This window comes from Globicephala melas, chromosome 10 (assembly GCF_963455315.2).
Source record: "Globicephala melas chromosome 10, mGloMel1.2, whole genome shotgun sequence".
NCBI lineage: Eukaryota > Metazoa > Chordata > Mammalia > Artiodactyla > Delphinidae > Globicephala > Globicephala melas.
Genome location: NC_083323.1, coordinates 24,215,206 through 24,236,171, shown reverse-complemented (window position 1 = coordinate 24,236,171; position 20,966 = coordinate 24,215,206). Strand labels below are relative to the sequence as shown.

Genomic DNA, 20,966 nt, shown 5'->3' with positions numbered 1-20,966 from the left:
CTTTAAATGAATGAGATTCCTTAGGGAATGTGAGTAGATGAAAGAAAGAGAAGGACCAAGGACTGAGGGTTGGGTTTGGTTGGAGACTGGGGAGAAAATGAGCAACCAGCAGAGGAGACTGAGAAGAAATGACCAGTAAATATATGAAGACCAGGAGATTATGAAATCCTGAAAGCCAAGTGAAGAAAGTGTATCAGGGAGAATGGAGTGATCGACTCTGCCAAAAGCTCCAGATAGACTGAGATGAGAATAGAGAATTGACCATTGCATGATTTAGCAACATGGAGGTCACTGGTGACCTCGGCAGGAGCAATTTAAAAGGCAGTGGGGGAAAGAGCATATTTAGAGTGGTTTTATGAGAAAATGGGAGGAGAGAAATTGGAACCTGCAAGTAAAGATGATTCTTTTGAGGAGTTTTACAGTAAAGGGGAGTAGAGGAATAGGATGTCAGCAGCTGGTAGAAGTAGGGTCAAGACAAATTTTCTTGAGATGGGAGCAGCGATGATGTATTATATGCTAATGAAAGTGACCCAGCAGAGAGGGCAAATTTGATACTCTGATATAATTGGTACACAGTAGGGTAGGATCCCAGTCCAGTCTTCTTTGTTTCTCTAATACAGAATGAAACTGTCCCCTAGCTTGGGATTCCACAGTGGTCTCTGGGGACCAGCAAGGAAACTGCTGCCTGCCCTGGATAGAAAAAGAGTAACCCAAGAGGAATCAGTTTCTTCAGATCAATGCTATTGGCAGTTGCGGGGTCCAAACTGGCACTGACAATGAAATGCAGAAACCCTGAGAAATTAACTTTGAAACTGATCCTGACATCACAGAGCTGGAGCAGAGGCAAAACCAAAACTGTCTCATAGAGATTACCTAGGAAATGCAGGACTCTCATGGAAAATAACTGCCGGTAAAGGTAGCACAGAGTCAAATATCATAAACCAAATGAAGAAAGAGCCACAAAAGAGAGTTAGCAGGCACAACAAATGGCAGCTTCCCAGCCCAAGAAATAAACTGTTCAAAGATGTGAAGGATGGAAGAGAATGAGACGAGATAAAAAAGGAACAGATGAATTTAGAAAAAAAAAAACTAAATAGAAATTTTAGAAATGAAAAATATAATTACTGAATGAAAAGGAGAAATGATCAAATTAGATGGAAACAAATTTTTTTTCCCCTCCTTAACTTTCTCATTATACTAAAATTCCATGTTTTAAGTTCTATGCATTAGATTCAGAATTTGGAAAGAGAGTTAATTTTTTAGATGGCCCTTCTCTTTAAACAGGAGAAGCCCTCCTGTAGCCTTTGCAAAGGGGAAATCAATTCAGCAGAAATCCCACTTTGCTTTTGCTTAGATTGGAAACAGACAATTGTCTCATCAGTGGGAGCCTTGACTGAAGGCTATTCCATGATTAACCACATCTAAATTTGATTTTATGCTAGAGACAGTATAGGTTTTGGGGAATTTAAAATTTCTGTGGTTTGTAAGCAGCGATGAAGGTTCATAATGTCTATTAGGAGCAGTGATTCTCCAAGTGTGGTCTTCAGACCTGTGGGCGTTCCTGAAACTCAGGGAGGTCTGTAAGGTCAGAACTATTTTTATAGTAGTTTATAACATAGTAAACTATGTTTATAATAGTTTATAAAACTACGAGGTTGCTTGCCTTTTTCACTGTGTTGTTATTTGCACTGATGCTGAAAAAGCAACAGTGGTAAAACTTCCGGTAGCTCACCACGAATCAAAGCAGTGACACCAAACCGAACTAGTAGCCATTCTGTTCTTCACTGCTGCACGCTTGCAATTAAAAAAAAAAAAAGCCAGATTTACGTAAGAATGCCTTTGATGAAGCAGTAGAATCTGTTATATTTATAAATACCTATTCTTGAATGTAGTTTTAATATTCTGTGGGAATATATTAAGTGGGAAATATACCTCAAGCACTTCTGCTGCATATCACAGTCTGATGGTTATCTTGAGGAACAGCACACATGTGGATGAACCAAGAGCTGAACAAGCTGTTTTTTTCATGGAACAACATTTTTATTTGAAAAAACAACTGACAAACCATGATTATGCAGACTTGGGTATTTGACAGGTATTCTGCTGAAAATGAGCAAAACGAACATGCCACTTCTAGGAAAACAACTAATAGTTTTTGTTGTCAATGATAAAATCTAAACTTTCATAGAAAAATTGGATTTTTGGAAAATTTGTATTTGCCGTCATGAGCTTGACAGTTTTCTAATGCTTAAATTTTTTTGATGAGACTGGTGGTGATATTAACGAGCATCGTTTTTTAAAAACTGTGTAATGAAATGCTTCAACATTAAGGGAATCTATTTAACTCAGGGAGCTAATGTTTTCCAAATGGCCAGTGCATGATGTTCCAAAATCCTGGTAAACAAGATAGACTGATAGATTTTCATGTAACAGAGTAGGAAAAGTTCATCAGTGTATGGTAGTAGATTCCACATAGCAACAAACTTTTAAGAAACTGTCATTTGTCACATATTGGTATAGTATCAAGGAAGAATATTCACAATTATTTGAAGAGACTCTTAAAATACTCCTCCCACGTTCAATAACTATCTGTGTGAGACCTAGTCTTCTTCATACGCTTCATCCAAAACATTATGTCACAACAGACTGAATATAGAAGCAGATATGAAAGTCTTCTATTAAGCAGATTTTCTCTTTTTAAGCCAGATGTTAAAGAGATTTGCAAAAATGCAAAAACAATGGAATCCTTCCCACTATTTTTTGGTTTTTGAAAATATATTTTCCATAAAAATACATTATTTATATTAAATATAATGGGTTTATGATTTTTATTTTTAAATGAATTAATAAATGTTAAGTTAAACATTTCTCCGTTTAATTTCCAATATGGTAAATATTGATAGAGCTCTTTGGGGTTTCTTAATAATCTTTAATGATGTAAATGGGTGCTGAGAGTAAAAACACTTGAGACCCACTCGTTTAGAGTATTGTCACATTTGTAGCTATCTTTAAGAATACAATGGTAAAAAAAAAAGAATACAATGGTAGTTGATTGATGGTTAAAATAGGCTTAGTATAATAATACACTGTTTTCCCCACTGAAGTTTGAAGACAGAAGGAATTTTTACTATACTGTTTCCTATAGAAATAAATGATTTGAATATATAATATATAAATGTATATTTAGAAAATGTTTATGTATCTAACTATATATTCTATATATAATTATATGTATTGAATATATACGTGTGTGTATATATATATATGACTGTATGGCTACATGATTTCCTATGGAGGCACATAGAACTCCTTTCTCCAAACTGTGTCCCAGAGAGCAGTAGCAGCCCTAGAAAATATTTCTTGTCACTTAGCTTCATTCTTTCCCTAGCTCTCTACGTGTCTTATACCCTTTTAGTGTGGAGGATATGAGTGATTTTTTTTTTTTAGGGAGAAAGAAGGAAATGAGAAACTACACATTACAAAATGGCACAGAAAGGAGTGTTGTAATAGAACTTTAATTTGAAGACCAGATAGATGTATGCAAATAATGTGCAAGTATACCAGAATTGCCCCGATTTTAAATCCATGGGCTTGGCCCTTAGGAAAAACCTGCAGAAACTTTGATGTTGCTGGCTTTTTGCAGCAGAGCTGTCACTTGGGGAAGCCTACTGTCAGGATGAATGAGTTTTAGTAGGTGAACTTTACCCTCCATGAGCTTCCGTCTGGGCGCTGCTGAGAGTGTTGGACAGTCCCTTTCCCAGATGCTGGTTAGCTTGACATTTCATGATACTTCTAATAAAATTATGTGTCAAGGAAATTGAAAGGCACATTCCCTAGGGTGACAGGTAGAGTAAGCCGCATAGATTTTATGAGAACAAACTGACCATTTTTGTCATGAATGTTAATAAGAAATAAATGGGATCAGAGTTATTCAAACTGTATTTCTGCTTCTTTCAGGGCTGCCTCTCTATTTCAGAATCCTGTCTTTTTTTTTTTTGAAGTGTTCCTTCCAATTCTCCTTTCTATTTAATTTATTGTCTAAATGGAATAACGTTTGAGCCTTTTTATTTTGTGTAAGAGTGAAACATCCTCCTGCTGGGATTTTGACTGTTTGTAGTGGGTAATCCTCCTTACACTTCCTGTCTTCCTAGTGCAGAGGAGGAAGTAGAAGTTTTCCATTGTGCAACTAAGCAGTACCAGCTGGATTAGGACATACAGTATGTTTATATTTTAGTCATTAAGTTTTGGGGTTAGCAAGATTCCAAACCTCATACCTCATTTCCCTTGAAATCAGAATTTGGGCTTCAGGTCAGAAGAGTGGGATGGGCATCATTTTCTCCTTTCAGGGCCCTCTAGTTGTCATCCTGTGCTAACCTCTGAAGCTACTCAGTAAACAAGGTGTGTTAGAAACATGTATGTATCCTTCAGGGAGGAAAGGTGTGGGGGAAAAGAGATTCCGTACCTGGACACACACCCCATCAGCATTGTGTTTTTTGTTGCTGTTTTCTTGCTTCCTTGTTTAGTTTTATTTAAGAAAAAAAAAAAAAACTAGTAAGTTTAGATAATCACAAACCATACTTTAGAAAATATTCTACAAGTATCTAAACCATTTTAAGGACTCAGTAAAATCTTCGGAGATTGAAATTCAATAATGGCTGAAAGGTTTTGATGCTGGTTAACAACTTAGAAAAAAAATCAATTTAGTCCCTGCATATTCCCTGTCCAACTTTATATACTAATAATGGTAACGGCTACGATGCATTGAGAGCCGTCTATTTGCCAAGCACTCCTCTTTGTTAAGAATACCCTGCTCTCAATAGAATGTCAACTCAGTGAGGCCAGGGACTGTATCCATAGCCCCTAGATTTGTTCCTGGCCAATAGCAGGTGCTCAATACATATTTTTGAGCAAGTGAAAGACTAAATACCTTATTTAATATCCTCATAATAATCCCGTTTCATGAAGTCTGCTAAGTAGAATGCAAGGCAAAAGGCATTAAACTGGACAAAGAACGCCTTTTATATTGTAAAAGGTGCAGCCGACAGTAACCATATGGTAACACAAATGTGGCAACGAGTAACACTGTGCCAGTATAAACAAAGCCAAAGCTTGTTAGAACTGTGAAAAGAAAGAGGCCACATTGTAGCTTAATGATTAAGGGTGCTGCAGGCTCAGGGGCCAGTGGCCTGGGCTCTGATCCTACCTCCTCTTGCTAGCTGAGTCACCTTAGGCAAGTCACATAACATTTGTGGGCCTCAGTTAACTATAAAATAGGGATGATAATAGTACATATCTTGTAGGTTTGTGGTACGGATTAAGTGAATTAATTCACAATAAGCATTTAACACAGCACCTGAGAGGTGGTGAGTACAGTAAATACCAGTTATCATTTTTTTTTAAAAAGTTGAGGGGAAAAAAGAGAGAGAAAATATCTTTCAATACAATGTGTAGATACATACAAAAAAGGCTTTAAAAATGTAATTAAGAGTTGAGCATATGTACATACTCTAAGAGCCTACACACAGAGACTAACTACCTTCTTGCAAGCATCCCTGGACCTAGGTGAGGCTGGTCATCTTCTTGGCTAGAAACCTCACTAACTGACCCAAAGGAGGTGGTGTATTGACCATAATCCAGGGATGCAGGAGGCTTCTGGAACAGTACAGCGGAAGTGTCGTGATCTGATTCACATCCTGAAGAGAGATCACTGTGGTCTCTTCATAGAGACCAGGACTCCAGGGGCTGGCCAGCAAGCTCCTATGGGTGTCTGGAGATGTTGGTGGCTTGGATGGAGGCGTTAGCAGTGGACGAGGTGCGGACGTGACGAGCTGCTGGCTAGTATCCAGATCTTGAAGTTGAAGCTGACAGAACTTGTTGATGGGTTGAACACAGAGTGTGAGGCAAAGAGGAGGCGGTGATGATACTGGGCCCTCTATCTGGGATAGAGAACAGGGGAGAGGAGTAGGTTTGGTGGAGGAGGGGGAAGCAAGAGGCTCTGCTTTTAACCTATCCTAGTTTCCTGCCACAACATAGTACCCAAGACTGGGTGGCTTAAAACGACAGAATGTTATCGTCTCACGGTTCTGGAGGCTGAAAGTCCAAAATCAAGGTGTCGGCAGGACCCTGCTCTTTTTGACAGCTCTGGGGGGCGCCCTTCCTTGCCTCTTTTAGCTCCTGATGTTTGCCAGCCATCTTTGATGGTCCTCGGCATGTGGATGCATCACTCCAGTCACAGGCTGTCTGCTCCCTGCATGTCTTCACATCATATTCCCTCTGTGCATGTCTGTCTCTCTGTCCAAATTTCCCCCTTTTATAGGGACACCAGTTATATTGGATTATGGTCCACCCTAAATGACCTTATTTTAGCTTGTTTACCTCTGTAAAGACTCTATTTCCAAATAAGGATGCATGATGAGCACTGAGGGTTAGGACCTCTACACAGTTTAACCCATAACACCTCTTAAATGTGATTGTTATTCACTATTCAAGTGGAGATATCTAGTGGGGCATTAGATAAATGGATACATTGCCCGTTTGGCTTTCACTCAGTCTTTCTGTGTTATGAAGTAGCACTGCAATAAGCATCGTCAGGTACACAGATTATTCTGTATTTTGAATTTTGTTTTGGAATAGATTTTCAAATGAAGGAGCCTGTTAACATATATTATTAAAATATTCTGAAAAAGTGTGACATCAATTATACATTTATCATTCTACAGGGAAGGAGGATGTGATGGTTTAAAGTAAGAAAAATTTACATACTGAACAACAGGAAGTGAGGAGAATTACTATCTCCTGGCTTCTATTTTCTGCATTAAGTACCTTTCCCTCCTGGCACTGCTAGATACTGATTGAGCAGTAATTTTTCTTAAGAGTTTCCAAGTGCACAGCATTAAGCAGAACAGTTTTATAATGTCAGAAAACTGGAGAACCACATCCTGATGTATGTAAAATACATGTGTGCTCATTTTATTAATGATATTGTCAGTAAATTTTGCTTTAGATCTTGGAAACATTCATTCATTTATTCTTTCATTCACTCATTTTCATTTAAAAATATTTTTTAGCTCCTATTATGTCCAAGCTACTAGATGCTGGGTGTCAGCAGGGGATAAGATAAATTAGCTGAGACAAATACAGAGCAGTTTTACAGGCAATTAAATAATGCTGTAAGTATCACCTTATGGTAAAGGCCAGGGTGCTATTAGAGCACGTAGAAGGGGCACCTAACAGTTTTGGGGATGGGTGGGAGTATGGGGAGGTTTTTTTGGAGGAAGAGACTTAGGAAATAACATACAAATGCCACGAGTGTCATACTAATAACATTTAAAACATATTCTCTATTTTAGTGCTGCGATAGTATTTTCCACACTTAAACTTCTCCAGGATTCAAAACTTTTTAAAAAGAAGGTAGTAGAAGATGACACAGAGAATTCCATCTCTCCAGGAGATTATGTACGTATGAATTTAATGTTTATCCTGATAACACTTTTTACGGAATAATTATTGGCATGCTAGGAAATTGTATAACTATTTGAATGAAACAAAGGGGTAAAGAAGAAAAAAACATTGAATTTAGAGTAAAAAGATCTGTGTTTAAGCCCCGTTGATGCTATTTATTAGCTGGTATACCTTGGGCAAATTCCTTAAAATTTTTTTAAATTATGTAATCTCATTTGGGAATTGATGGGACTGGATGTAATAGTGACTGAAGTCCCACCAGATGTATCATTCTTGTATTCTAGATCTGATGTCACTAGTAAATTAAGTTGTTTCGCATGACTTGCTCTTCATTTCACTTTTGTTTAAGTTTTTTTTTTTTTTTTTTTTTTTTTTTTTTGTATTACGCGGGCCTCTCACTGTTGTGGCCTCTCCTGTTGCGGAGCACAGGCTCCGGACGCGCAGGCTCAGGGGCCATGGCTCACAGGCCCAGCCGCTCTATGGCATGTGGGATCCTCCCAAACCGGGGCACGAACCCGTGTCCCCTGCATCGGCAGGCGGACTCTCAACCATTGCGCCACCAGGGAAGCCCCATTTCACTTTTGATTTTAGTTCTTCTTTAGCATTACCAGTGTGACACCTACGCTATTCCCTATCTTGTGCTATTTCCTATCTGTGCTATTTCCTACCGGTGCTATTTCCCACCTGTGCTATTTCCTACCTTGTGCTAATAGTACCTTGTGCTATTTCCTTCTCATAGTTAAATTCTTCTGCGTTTAAGCCCTCAAGTCTATTTGACAACTGGTGTCACATGTTCTTTGAAATTTCACTGGATTTTGATTAGACCAAGTAATTTAATAACAACAGGGTTGTTTAGGATTAAAATATAAAGATTCAGCACATAGAATCCTTGCTCATTTTAAAATAAATAAAGCTTAAGCTTTACTAATAAAATTGCTACTATCTAATGTCACTACAAAAAAGCAAAGCTGGGGCTTCCCTGGTGGCGCAGTGGTTGAGGGTCTGCCTGCCGATGCAGGGGACGTGGGTTCGTGCTCCGGTCCGGGAAGATCTCACATGCCGCAGAGCGGTTGGGCCCGTGAGCCATGGCCCCTGGACTTGCGCGTCCGGAGCCTGTGCTCCGCGGCGGGAGAGGCCACAGCAGTGAGAGGCCCGCGTACCGCAGGAAAAAAAAAAAAAAAGCAAAACTAATTGACTCATTTCTTACCACAGTAAAAGCAGTATAAAGGCTAAAAAGGATTCTGATTCTGAAAATTTACTTAGAGCAATGCTTGTTACTTGGTGGGGGGGTATTTTGCTTCCCAGGGGACATTTGCAGTGCCTGGAGACATTTTGGTTGTTATAACTAGAGGGAGTGCTAGTGGCATCTACTGAGTAGAGGCCAGGGATGTTGCTAAACATCCTGTAACACACAGGACATTTCCCTCACAACAATAATCTGGCCCAGAATGTCAGTCATGCTGAGGTCGAGAAACCCTGATTTAGATTAAGCATGACTTGGCTTTTCAATAATAAAAGCAATGTAGGCAGAGATTAAGGTATGTTGATGTGTATTTCTTCTGCATTTCTAATCCAAACACTAGACTCCTCGAGTACGTGGTGTACCCATTCTAATCACCAGCCTGTCTCGGGGTCTCTGTTCACTTCTTACTCCGGTTCAGAAACAGCTCCCCCTCCCCCTCTGCTCCTCACCTGTCTGTCATGTTCCAGCCCCTGTCAAGTCCAGGTTACAGCTCCTTGATAGCAGGTATTGCTGACTGGTTAGAGATGATGAGTTGTCAGAGATGTGTAGCAGGAAATTCCTAGAACAAATGGGCGTTGTTCTAGATGAAGTGTCTAAGATTGATTGCTCCCTGGAAAAGTTCCTTTGTCACCTCCCTCCCAGTAGCTCTGAACATTGGCCACTCCCTTTATAAAGTGTAATAATGAGGATAGTAAATCATAAAATAATATATGTTTGGGATGTGAGCAGCACATAGCAGTGTAATGTAGTAGATTAAGACTGTGGGCTCTAAATTCAGAAAGATGCAAGCTTGAATCCCAGCTTCCGCCAAAATATGATGACATTTAAACAAATAGTTAGCCTTCCTAGGCTTCGCTTCTCTCATCTGAAAAATAGAGATAATAATAGCCCCTCTTGGGCTTGTCAGGAGGATTAAGTGAACTAATGTGTATAAAGCATGTATCACAGTGCCTGGCCCGTAATAAGCACTCAGTAAACATTAGCCAGTATTACTGATTATTTTTCAGCCTTTAAAATGATGGTCACAAAATTTTTGAAGGTATGGAAACTGCTGATAATAATACAATTTGCAATGAAAAATTCAGACTGCAAAGCTAGTTTTCAACAGTGAGTATACAGAGAGAAAGAAATGCTGCAAAGCACTCATATGAGGATCAGTGTTAATAGAGGAGCATGGGATTATGGGTGATTTTTGTTTCTTGTGTATTTTTTATGTTTTATAGAATGTTCAAGAATAATTTCTAAAATTAAAATTTAATACTGTTAAATGATATCGATGCTTCCCTTAACTTATGTTACATTTAGCATTAGGCTAGAACTTGGACATTTTAAAATGGAAAGATAACCATCATTTTAATATTGTTTAGGCCACTGAAAGTACAGATGATAATGAGTTTTTAGATCCCATTTCCCTAAATTCTCGAGAATATTTCAACATTCATCTGTGGTTGAGGTGCCGCTTAGCATTGGTGACTGCGTTTGTTGCCCAGATTCGTGGCATTGGAATCGTGAAAGGTACAAATATCCTATTTCCATCTCCTTAGTCAAAGTTTTCATAAAATTTAATTTTATTTAGGTAACAGAGGTTTTCTTGGGATGTATTTTATTATACCATTAACATTTTATAACTTCTTAGCTTTATCTGTTTCCAGAATAAAAAATTCAAGTTATTAAATGAGAATAATCATTTTCAGCAGTCCCTTGTATCACTGCAAATGCCATATATATTACTGTATGCAAAGCAGGCAAGGAGATTTCAGAATGCTAATGCACACGCCTTCCTGTCGTCTAGGAAGGCAGCGTAGTTCAGGGGTCCAGAGTGCAGATTCTGGAGCCACCCCCTCCTTGAGTTCAAATACTCTATCCACCACTTCCTTGCTGTGTAATCTTGGCCAAATCTCTTAACCCCCTAGGCCTTAGTTTCCTCCTCTGGAAGATGGAAGTGTGGTACCTACTTCATAGGATTATTTCCAGAATTAAATGGGTTAAATTTCTAAAGTTCTTAGATTATAGCCTGGCACATAAATATGAGTTCTTGCAGTGATTAATAGTTATCTATATGTAAACCTATCTGTTCACCCATCTCTACCCATCTCCCAAATTAAATTATTTCATGGAATATCATCATTACTTTTGCAGCGTCTGAATACCCTAAAGTACTTCTCATAAATTACAGCACATTTATTTTCAATGTTTCGTGCAGTCTTATTTGTTTTCCGTCTCTACATCTTCCTCTTCTTCTGTATTATACAATATTCCTGTGATAAACACCGAGAATACCCTGCACATATAATTTCTTACTTTCTCAGTGCATTTTAAGTACCTGCATTTGTTTATTTTAGAAAACGATATAACAGATTGTGTGAGCCTCATCAATGAAGTGTGTGTGGAAGCAAAAAGTGCAGGCGACAGGGGGCTACAGGCTGAATTCTTGATGCAAGCTGTAATCATTGGCCTACAAGAAAAGCACTTAAAAGCAGACATCATAAAAAACCTTCAGGTAGGAAGGAAGCCTAATTCACATTGATATTTACCAGAGGATTCCGGTTAGAATAAAAGGAGAGAATTTAAATTTCCATTAGGTACTGAATGCGTAACAGTCAATACATCTGGCCCCTGTTTCAGTGAATTGTGAATGGTACTATCAAACGGAATAATTTTATTTTAATAGGATGTAATACAGTTGCTTGAAGGACGTGAGTTTATTTCTCCTCGATCTCATTTAACACTGGTGAGAAGCATGCTTTTACTGGCTGACTTAACAAAAGCCGAGAAATTCGAGGAAACTCCCTCTTCGAAAACAGAAAAATTATATTTGTTGACTCAGTCTCACAACATTCTTATTGAACAGGTGAGAGTGCTTTTGTGTCCACAAGACTTAGAAACTTACTTTTCTGTCTTTTCTTACAGCATACCACATTAGCTAATTACTCATTACAGTGCTTCTTTTACAGATGCGAACTTTTGGAGAAACAATTGAATTTCCTATATCAAACACTGACTATGCAAGTCCATTACTGCCTTTGAAAAATATCTATCTTCCTCATGTCATGTTATTGGCCAAAACAAAAATGAGAATTGGTAAGAACACTTAAACATATATTACATTCAAGTCACTGATGAAAAAGTTTAAGTCATTTTCAGCGAGGCTATCATGTGAGTGCTTTTATCTGGGGCAGTATTTATGAATAGCCAGGTTCCATTTATTTAACAAATAGCTTTTGATCACTTACCATGTGCCAGCCTCCCTGTGAGGTCCTGGGAAGCTATTGGAGATTAAAACAGATGTGGTGAGCTTCCCTGGTGGCGCAGTGGTTGAGAGTCCGCCTGCCGATGCAGGGGGCACGGGTTCGTGCCCTGATCCGGGAAGATCCCACATGCCGCGGAGCGGCTGGGACCGTGAGCCATGGCCACTGAGCCTGAGCGTCTGGAGCCTGTGCTCCGCAACAGGAGGGGCCACAACAGTGAGAGGCCCGCGTACCGCAAAAAAAAAAAAAAAAAAAAAAAAAAGAACAGCAAAGGGAGAGATGCCTGTTTAAGTAGAATAATTGGGGAAGGCCTCTCTGGGGAAGTAGTATTTAACCCTGGACTGTATATATGAAGCATATGCTTAGTGAAGTCATGCACAGTAGAGGCAGAGAGAGCAGTGAGTTGTAGGCTCTGAGGTCAGGACAAGCTTGACATGTTCCAGAACTGCCAGGAGACCAGTATAGACAGAGCAGAGTGGGCTAGGGACAGCCTAATGGGAGAGGGTGAGCAGGGGACAGTTTATGTTTCCAAAGATTACCCTGGCTGCTGGCTGAAGAACAGAGTGGAGGATAGACGGGAGCCAGCCAAGAGGGGATCTGATTGGAGCAGGTAGACCAGTAAGCCAGAGGCTTACAGCTCCTTGGAAACCAAGGAGGAGGAGCCAGCCAGTGTTGCTGCCCTTCTCAGGAGCTCACAGACATTGCTTCAAGCTCTCTCTAGGACACTGTCTCTCATCTTTGACCCAAAGCTGCCTACCTCTAGCTCCAAGACTCTTGTCTATCACAGAGGACAGAAAATCTTGTAACAGCTCTCTCTCTGTTCTAACCTATATTCATCATGCCTTTTTAGAAAAAATGTATTTCTGATGCTTTGACATCAGGAGTCTTGCTGACCAGGGAGGGACTTCCCCTCCCAGAGTTAGCCAATTCCTAGAGGTTAGCAAACCACACTCCTGTGAGGATATCTTTCATATGCAAACTCGCCATTCCAGAGCTTACACCCTGAGCTTTTATTGAGCTCTTTTGTTGTTCTTTGCTGGGCTCTTACCCTCAGGGCCACTATTTTTCTGCCCCAGTCACCCCAGGGACAGGTATAGACTACTAGCAGAGCCCACTGAAATTATACAAACTAGCCAATCCTAAACCTTAGTCTGCTTACCCTACCCACCCACTCCTTCCCACAAAAAACACAGTAAAGGCTCATGCCCACGTTTTCTCCATTCTCCTTCTACCTCCTGACTGACCCTGGTGCTTCCCTGTGTGGCCCTGTGTGGCATGGTGTGCCCTCCCCCCTCTTCAGAACTGTGAGTAAAAATACTATCTTTTCGATGACGGTCATCTCCTGACCTGTTGACCTTGTCATACTTGAATAATAACAAAACCCACATTTTGAAACATTACCCCTCACCTCCTGGGACCCATTTGCCTCCTGTACCAGCAGCTGCTCAGCTCAGGAGAGGCAGGTGTTTGGACTAGAGTGGGGAAGGGAGGGCAACAGAAGTGTGCTCAAACCATCACCTGCCCACAATTTTTTCCCTTGTTCCCCTTCTGCTCCTCCCCCTCATGACTAGTATTGATCATTATTATGATATGATTTTCATCATCATCATCATCACCATCATCAGATACGAACTTTATTACTATAGGTAAAGCAGTTCACCCCTATATTGTTGAGTTTCCTCATTATGAAATTAGGCTGGCATAGCTGACCTCTGGAATTCCTTCCAGCTCGCTGATCCCATGAGAGCTATTTTTCAGTATCTTTGGTCCACAATTTGTTATATTACCAGTATATTTGATTTCTACAAGAACTTAAAGTACAGATTGTGTTAACTTGTACAGATTGTGTTAAACGTATCCTCTGCTTTCCTGCCTTACTAATCTTGAAGATGTGTCACCACTCAGTGGCAATACTGTTGCTGTGTTTTAGACTCACTTGAAGTAGAACAGCTTGCTTTCTGTTATATTATATTAAATACCAACTTAAAGAATAAAAACCGAAAGCAACTTTTCTGTCAAAACAACGTCAGTTTCACAACTTCTTTTTCACAGAGTTGATGTTTATTGCAAAAAGGAGAACTTCAATATTATGAAGCATAAAATCATCTGATTTGATGCTTTCTTGACAGTCTTCCTTTAGAGTGATAGTATAGATTTCATTGCAAAAATAGAGCCACTTAAAAAAATTCTTTTTCTTCGTGAAAGCCTCTTACAGAAAAAGACATTTCGAGATTATTTTTAAAAACCAAACAAAAAATAAGCATCATGGTTATTTAAGATTATTTTTTCCATTAATGACTGAACATAGAGCTTCCTTATTAGCTGAAAAAGTAGATTACTGATTGTATAATAGGAGTGAAGAAAGGTTCAAGAATAGTGCTGGGGAGTGGGAATATAACAGGGAGTCATCATCTTTGCCTTCGAAGAGCCTATTATCTAGTTAGGAGAGAGAGAAAAGTCAATAATTTCTGTAACAATTCTTTTTCTAATTTTAACAAAAATCTAGAAGATCATTCAAGTACTATTATTATACATTAGTACTATATTATATAGCACTGTCTTGCATGTAGTCCATATATAGTACATATTGTACATGTATATAAGTGCCTCAATGACATGAAAAGACTTGATATTTTTGTCTTCTATTAATAAACAGCTGTAGTATAATTTGAAACAGTAAGCAAGACATATAAGAATGGGAGATGGGCTTCCCTGGTGGCGCAGTGGTTAAGAATCCGCCTGCCAATGCAGGGGACACGGGTTCGAGCCCTGGTCTAGGAAGATCCCACATGCCGCGGAACAACTAAGCTGGTGTGCCACAACTACTGAGCCTGCGCTCTAGAGCCCGCGAGCCACAAGTACTGAGGCCTGAATGTCTAGAGCCCATGCTCCGCAACAAGAGAAGCCACCGTGATGAGAAGCCCGTACACCACAACGAAGGGTAGCCCCTGCTCGCCGCAACTAGAGAAAGCCGGCGCACATCAACGAAAACCCAACACAGCCAAAAATAAATTAATTAATTAAATTAATTAATTTAAAAAATGAAACATGACCCCAGAAAAGAGAATTAAAAAAAAAAAAAGAATGGGAGATGTATTGAGATGTGAGACTGTATGACACAAATGGTATTAGCATATCCTTCTGGGCTAAGATCTAATTGCAGTTGGTAATTGTTGGGGTTTAAGAGCATGGACTCTGGAGAAAGAATTCTGGTCCAGTTCCCTTGAGGAAATCATTTAACTTCTCTGCGTGTCAGTTTCCTTTCTAGTAAAATGTAAATAAGAAAGGTACCAGTCTCCCTGGGGTGAATTGAGTGGAATATGTAACATGTTTAGAAGGTCAGCTAGTTTGTTCTAAGAGCTTTGTAGGTGTCAGCTATTCTCACTGTTCCATGCCTGGCCTCCTTACTCTCCTAGGAAGCCCGGGGAAGCAAGGCTTCAATTTCTTCATCTCCATTTTCTCAGTAAAGTGCTACCATCCTGCCTTGTCCAGAGGAAGGTCTCTGTAACTTCTCCCTGGATAAAGGGCCGGGGATGGGGGAGAGAAAGATACTTTTTCTACTGTCTTCCCACTCATATAGCACATTCCTGAACTAAATATTTACAAAACATCCTAGGTTTCCTGAAAACTTGTTATAGGGCATGGCATCTTGGATTTAAAATTTTCAGGACTTGAAGGGACCTCAGGTATTTTCTAGTTCTGCTGCCTCAAGGCTCAGAGGCATGTGGGTACTTGTTCAAAGCCTCAGGTGACACGGTAGCACGAATGACTGGCTTGTACCCAGCATTTCAGCTGCAACTCAGCAGCTGTATCCTTCTGCAGTCCTACACTGCCTTTCTGTTCATACTGCTCTGCTGTGTCTGTTAAACTATTCTATTAATGCAGTTTCCCCCCTAGTTGCCTTTTACTCTTTATCTCAACGTTTTTCTTCTTTATTAAACTTACCGAAAGATAAAGTGATCATCACCTGCCAGCCTTGACAGCTGTATTTTCTGGGTAGGCATCCCTGACCTTTCCCAGGTCTGGCCAGGGCTCCTGTAACCTGCTACCACGGTGTCCTGTGCTTTCACTGCCACACAGTCAACCACACCGTGCTTTGATTGCCTGTCTGGCCGTTCTCATTCCCTGTTGGACACTAAGCTCCACGGTCTCTCTCTTAAGGGGTTACTGCAGTGTCATGGTTTAGGGTATGGGCCCTGGAGCTGGACTGCCTAGGTTCAGATCACAGCCCTGCTACTTACTAGTCACGTGACTTTGGGCAAGTTACTTAAACTTCACCGTGCCACTGCTTTTTCCTCTGTAACATGAGCATAATAATGGTATCTACTCAGAGTTGGGAGGACTGCATGAGATAATGCTTAAGTACTTGGGATGGTACCTGGCATGTAGGAAGTACTTAATGAAACTTAGCTCTTATTTTTCAATTTTCTCGTTTTTTATCCGGTGCCTAAGCACTCAGAAAATATTTGTCAAATAAATGTCTGTCTGTCTTTGAGGTGATTAGAAATTAAATCTAATGCCTCTTCAACAATGCAACAATCCTTCATTATGTTAAGTAGTGATGGGACCGCATAAGAAGTATAACATGTGGCCTTTGTCCATAATGGGTTTGCCAACTAGTTGGGATGACAAAATATGCAATGCGAGCAACCGCTATAGAGCTGAATAGAAATTACTGCCTATTAATATATGCAAATTTTATTGGTAACAACATAAAACTACATAAAACTTCCAGTTGTTTCCCTACTAACAACCTCATCTTAGGAACACAGAAGTTGTTATGTAGAGCATTATGAAACTTTAGAACCGAAAGAGGCTTGAGAGGCTTGAAATTTTAGAACTGAAAGAGGCTTCATTTTATTTTTATTTATCTTTAAAAATTTTTTATTGGAGTATAGTTGATTTACAATGTTGTGTTAGTTTCAGGTATACTATCCTTCATTTTAAAAATGAGAAAATGTTGAAATTTATCAAAGACAAAGTTTCAAAGGTCTATTGTTTATAGTTCATTGATACATTTGGGTATTGTGTTTCTTTAAAGCATTTCTTCAATGCTAAGAACTAAAGACCCCCAGAGTTCTTCTTTTTTTTTTTTTGACCATGCCTCAGGGCTTGTGGGATCTCAGTTCCCTGACTGGGATTGAACCCTGGCCATTGCAGTGAAAGCCCAGAATCCTAACCACTAGGTCACCAGGGAACTCCCTCCCAGAGTTCTTCAATTGTACCTACTGTGAGAGAAGTCTGGTACCTGGGAGGTTTGTTATGAATACTGTATATCTATTGTTCCCTCTTCATACAACTATCTTTCTTTTAGGAGATACAGTGGCCAAGCAAGTATATTATACCAGTAAAAAGAAGGATCCCTCAAAGTGGTTACCTGTCCTTCATCTTTTTGAAATAGCTTTGAAGCTCGCCAAGACATCAGGAACAGAAGAACAAGAGGTGGAAGCTGAAATCTTTTTTCAGAAAGGTAAGATGTATTTAGGGTCAGAACTATGATAAAGTTTGAGGATTATTTTTTTCCCATGAACAAAAGGCTTCTTAAAACTCTGGTCACTGATTATACAAAATACTGATTTTACAAAGGGCTTGGTGATGACAAACACCTTGGTATCTCTGCCAAACTCAGTTTTGGATAAAGAGAACACTGCGTATTTTAAGTTTATATCTAGAAAGGAAAAAAGTACTCCATTTTCGTTTCTTTTATAATTACAATTGACCTTTCTTACACAAAGTTTCATGTTTGACTCAAAAATCTCAGCATCAGCCATTTAGCTATGAATAATGTTTCTTAAAGAATGCTTGGAAGATATTTTTTTATTTCATTACTTAGCTAAGCATTTTAGCTAATTTCTATAAAAGATACATACCCATTTAAATTAACTAGCTATAACAATCTATATAACTTATATACAACACACATTTGCATAATACATTCATATAATTTTATTTTAGCCATGAGAAAAATGATGATGACAATTGGTATCACTTATTGAGCATCTACTAGATACTAAGCACTGTAGTTGGTGTTTTACATCTCATATTGCCAGTTCTTACAACAGCACTACAAGGTAGGCATGACCAATCCCAGTTGGCAGATGAGGTGTAGTCTGGGTAAATAACTATCTGTAAGTCCAGACGTGAACTTAACATCAGGTGGCTCTGTGCCCTGTGCATATGCTGCATGGAAACTGTGAATTCTTTTTATAGTGATTGTAAGATTTGCCTTTCCTGCCCTTCTTGCTACAGAAGTACCATTCCAGCTCCTGCATTTGAAGGCTGTGGCTCACCATGAGGGGTGGGAGCTGTGTGCAAACGAGAGTGTTTGCATCATCCGTGCTGGTTTTCAAGCGTTTGCTGTCTTTCTAGGGTTTGTTTTTAGCAAAGATGTTTTCTACGATACCTGCAATGATAGAAGAAAGAAGAAAATGGATTTAGATAAAGGGAATGTGCTATAGGAGGAAGTGGGAGCACAAAGTAAGGAAATGGAGAGGAAAGTAAGATGATAAGAACAGTTGTGTCTGGAAAGTGAAAGGAGGCAGGGGACCCTTCCTGGGGAAGGAAGCAACAGCTCTTTCCCCATTGGCTTACCTTCTAGCAAGAAACAGGAGACGGACAGACAAAAGGGACAGCACATTCAGTTTTCCGAATTTCCTGCATAAAATATTTGTTCTGAAGTTCTAAATGATAGAAAAAGGAAAAACCATCTTTGTATATCCTTTTCTTCTTTCAGGCAAAATAGAATGTCAAATATTGGTGGAAGAGAAATCTCCAACTTTGCAACTTGAGAGTCTATTTGAAGCTATACAGCTAAGCTTGAGACATGATCAAAACTCAGGGTAAAAAAAAAAAAAAGACCTTTCCATTATCATGACAATGTGCGTTTGGGTTTGAGACTCGTGTTCTGGTAGTACATTGACTATTTAAGGCTGGGGCGACTGGGGCACCCTTTTCCCACGGCAGGGCTAGTTCACTGGGGTCCATTGTGCAACAGGTTCACTTTTCAAGCTTGATGCTCTTGGCTCTGCTCCAAGGCCTCGTTTACAGTGATGGTTGATGATGGCGGTTAGCATCGTGATGTACTGGACTGTAAATCGCTTCTAGTCTGTACTCAGATTGATATCCTGTCAGTCCCAGGTTACAGGAGCCTCCACTAGATGTGAAATTGTATCTAGAAGGGATTTATGTGAATATTCACTCTGGTTCAGCAGTACCAAGGCTGGCCAGCTCAATTCTGTATAAAAGTCACCTTAAGATGGAGAATAAGCCAGCATTATTACAACTGCACTGATTTAAATGGTCCCACCTGACAGGTTTGATAGTGAATACACAGACCTAACCCATACCGAATCACGGCTTTCAGCATAACTCTATATGTCTCTTTAGAACTTATTATAATTAGCGTAGGCGAGTAGAGAGAGAGGTCTGGTTTTCCAGGCAGGTTCCTCCAGTCTTGACTGTCACTTCTTTAGTGCCTTGTGTGCTGGAATATTCCAGAATGGTCTTGATGCTCAGCTGCATTGTGGTCATAGCATGGAGTATTGCCAGCACAGGACAAGGTAGAATGCTCAGCTCTCTTCAAGAGCTTTCAATTTCAGTAGGAAGGAGGATGCCCGTGTCTAAGCCACAAGTGCTCTGAAAAGAGGATGAGTTTGGAACAGATGCTGGTTTTGCCTATTTTTGCCTTTTATTCTCTCAGAAATTGTTGACACAAGATGCAAAATGATTATGAATGGTGAGCTATCTAATAAGTACAATGCTGTATCATTTTAGGTTGATAAGGGACTCCTACCTCGAAATAGCCCTATTATTTTTGCACATGAGGAAGCCAAAGAGCAAACTTTCAGCATCACCATCAACACTTATTAAGGTAACAAACAATTTTATTAGAAATTTAAAGTATGTTGCCTTTGAACTTGCTTACTTTGCTAGCACTGTGCTATGGAAATAAAGAAACGGTTTTTCTTTGTGACTTGAAGAAATTAATTCATTACTTAATGCTCACACTCATATTTAGATACCTCCTTCGATATTTTTACGTAAGACTCTGGAAACAGATTTCACGTGGACATTTTTGCCTGTTAAAATGTTATCCATGAAATGTAGGTGTATATAAATACTCTAAGTCATTAGTATTGATCAGGAGATTGCAGGAAATGACATATTGGTTAAGCAGATGGACATGTATGGTTTTCACCACTGATGTGGCTTGCAAACAGATCACCTTTTGAAAAGAGTCATTCATTCATTCATCCCATACCTACTGAGCACGTACTATGACCCAGGCCGTACTCTGGAAGGTGATAAAGAAAGGTTCAAGACAAACTCAGTGCTTGCTTCCGTGCACTTACTCTTCAGTGGAGGGAGACAGATAATAAACGTGGAAAGAAAGAAAGCAAGAGGAAGAAAGGTGGGAGGAAGAGAAGTGAAGGAAGGCTGGGGGGTGCTTTAGGTGGTGAAATTTAGGATTAGGAAATAACTCTGGTTGGTGGGATTGTGAATGACTGTGGTGGAAAGAGCTGGAAAGTGGGATTTGATGGATTGGGAGGGAGCGTGCAAAGAGTGGCAGAGGCATGTACTCCCTCAAGCAGCACTTCCAAATAAGGGGCAGAAACATCTCCAGGGATCCTGTGATCCTGATGAGGTCTGAGATTTGGCCTGTCTAAGGAGCTCCTGGGTAATGCCTGTGCTGCTGGTCTGTGGGCCACACTTGAGTACCAAGGATCCAGACAGAGTGAGATACTCTGGGCAGGAGGTTGGGTGGTTTGGAGGTGGATGAACCCAGTAACTTTGTTTTCATTTTTTAATAAAAAATGTCTAGTTTTCTATTCTTTAAGTTTCAGTAGGCATTATATATTTCATTCTTATTAAATAATCCTCTGACCCACCAAAAAATCTTTCCAGAAAATTTTGACGTCAAATCTCTAATTTTTGAGGCAGCATAAACATGACTTAAAACCTTTAGGCAAATAAGCTTTCAGTCAGCTGAACTACTCATACGGTTGCTGCCTTAG

The 20,966-nt window shown here is 39.7% G+C and overlaps 1 protein-coding gene across 1 annotated transcript in view; it reads left to right on the top strand.

Annotated features, from left to right (window-relative positions):
* The window catches only part of CFAP54 (cilia and flagella associated protein 54), a 310,172-nt gene that overhangs the window by 201,346 nt on the left and 87,860 nt on the right, over nt 1–20,966 (top strand). The window contains exons 52-59 of the mRNA XM_030856338.2: nt 7,350–7,455; nt 10,072–10,219; nt 11,047–11,204; nt 11,376–11,555; nt 11,659–11,785; nt 17,267–17,422; nt 18,686–18,791; nt 19,726–19,822. Coding sequence (XP_030712198.2) covers nt 7,350–7,455; nt 10,072–10,219; nt 11,047–11,204; nt 11,376–11,555; nt 11,659–11,785; nt 17,267–17,422; nt 18,686–18,791; nt 19,726–19,822 — 1,078 coding nt within the window. The remainder of the gene's footprint in view (nt 1–7,349; nt 7,456–10,071; nt 10,220–11,046; nt 11,205–11,375; nt 11,556–11,658; nt 11,786–17,266; nt 17,423–18,685; nt 18,792–19,725; nt 19,823–20,966) is intronic.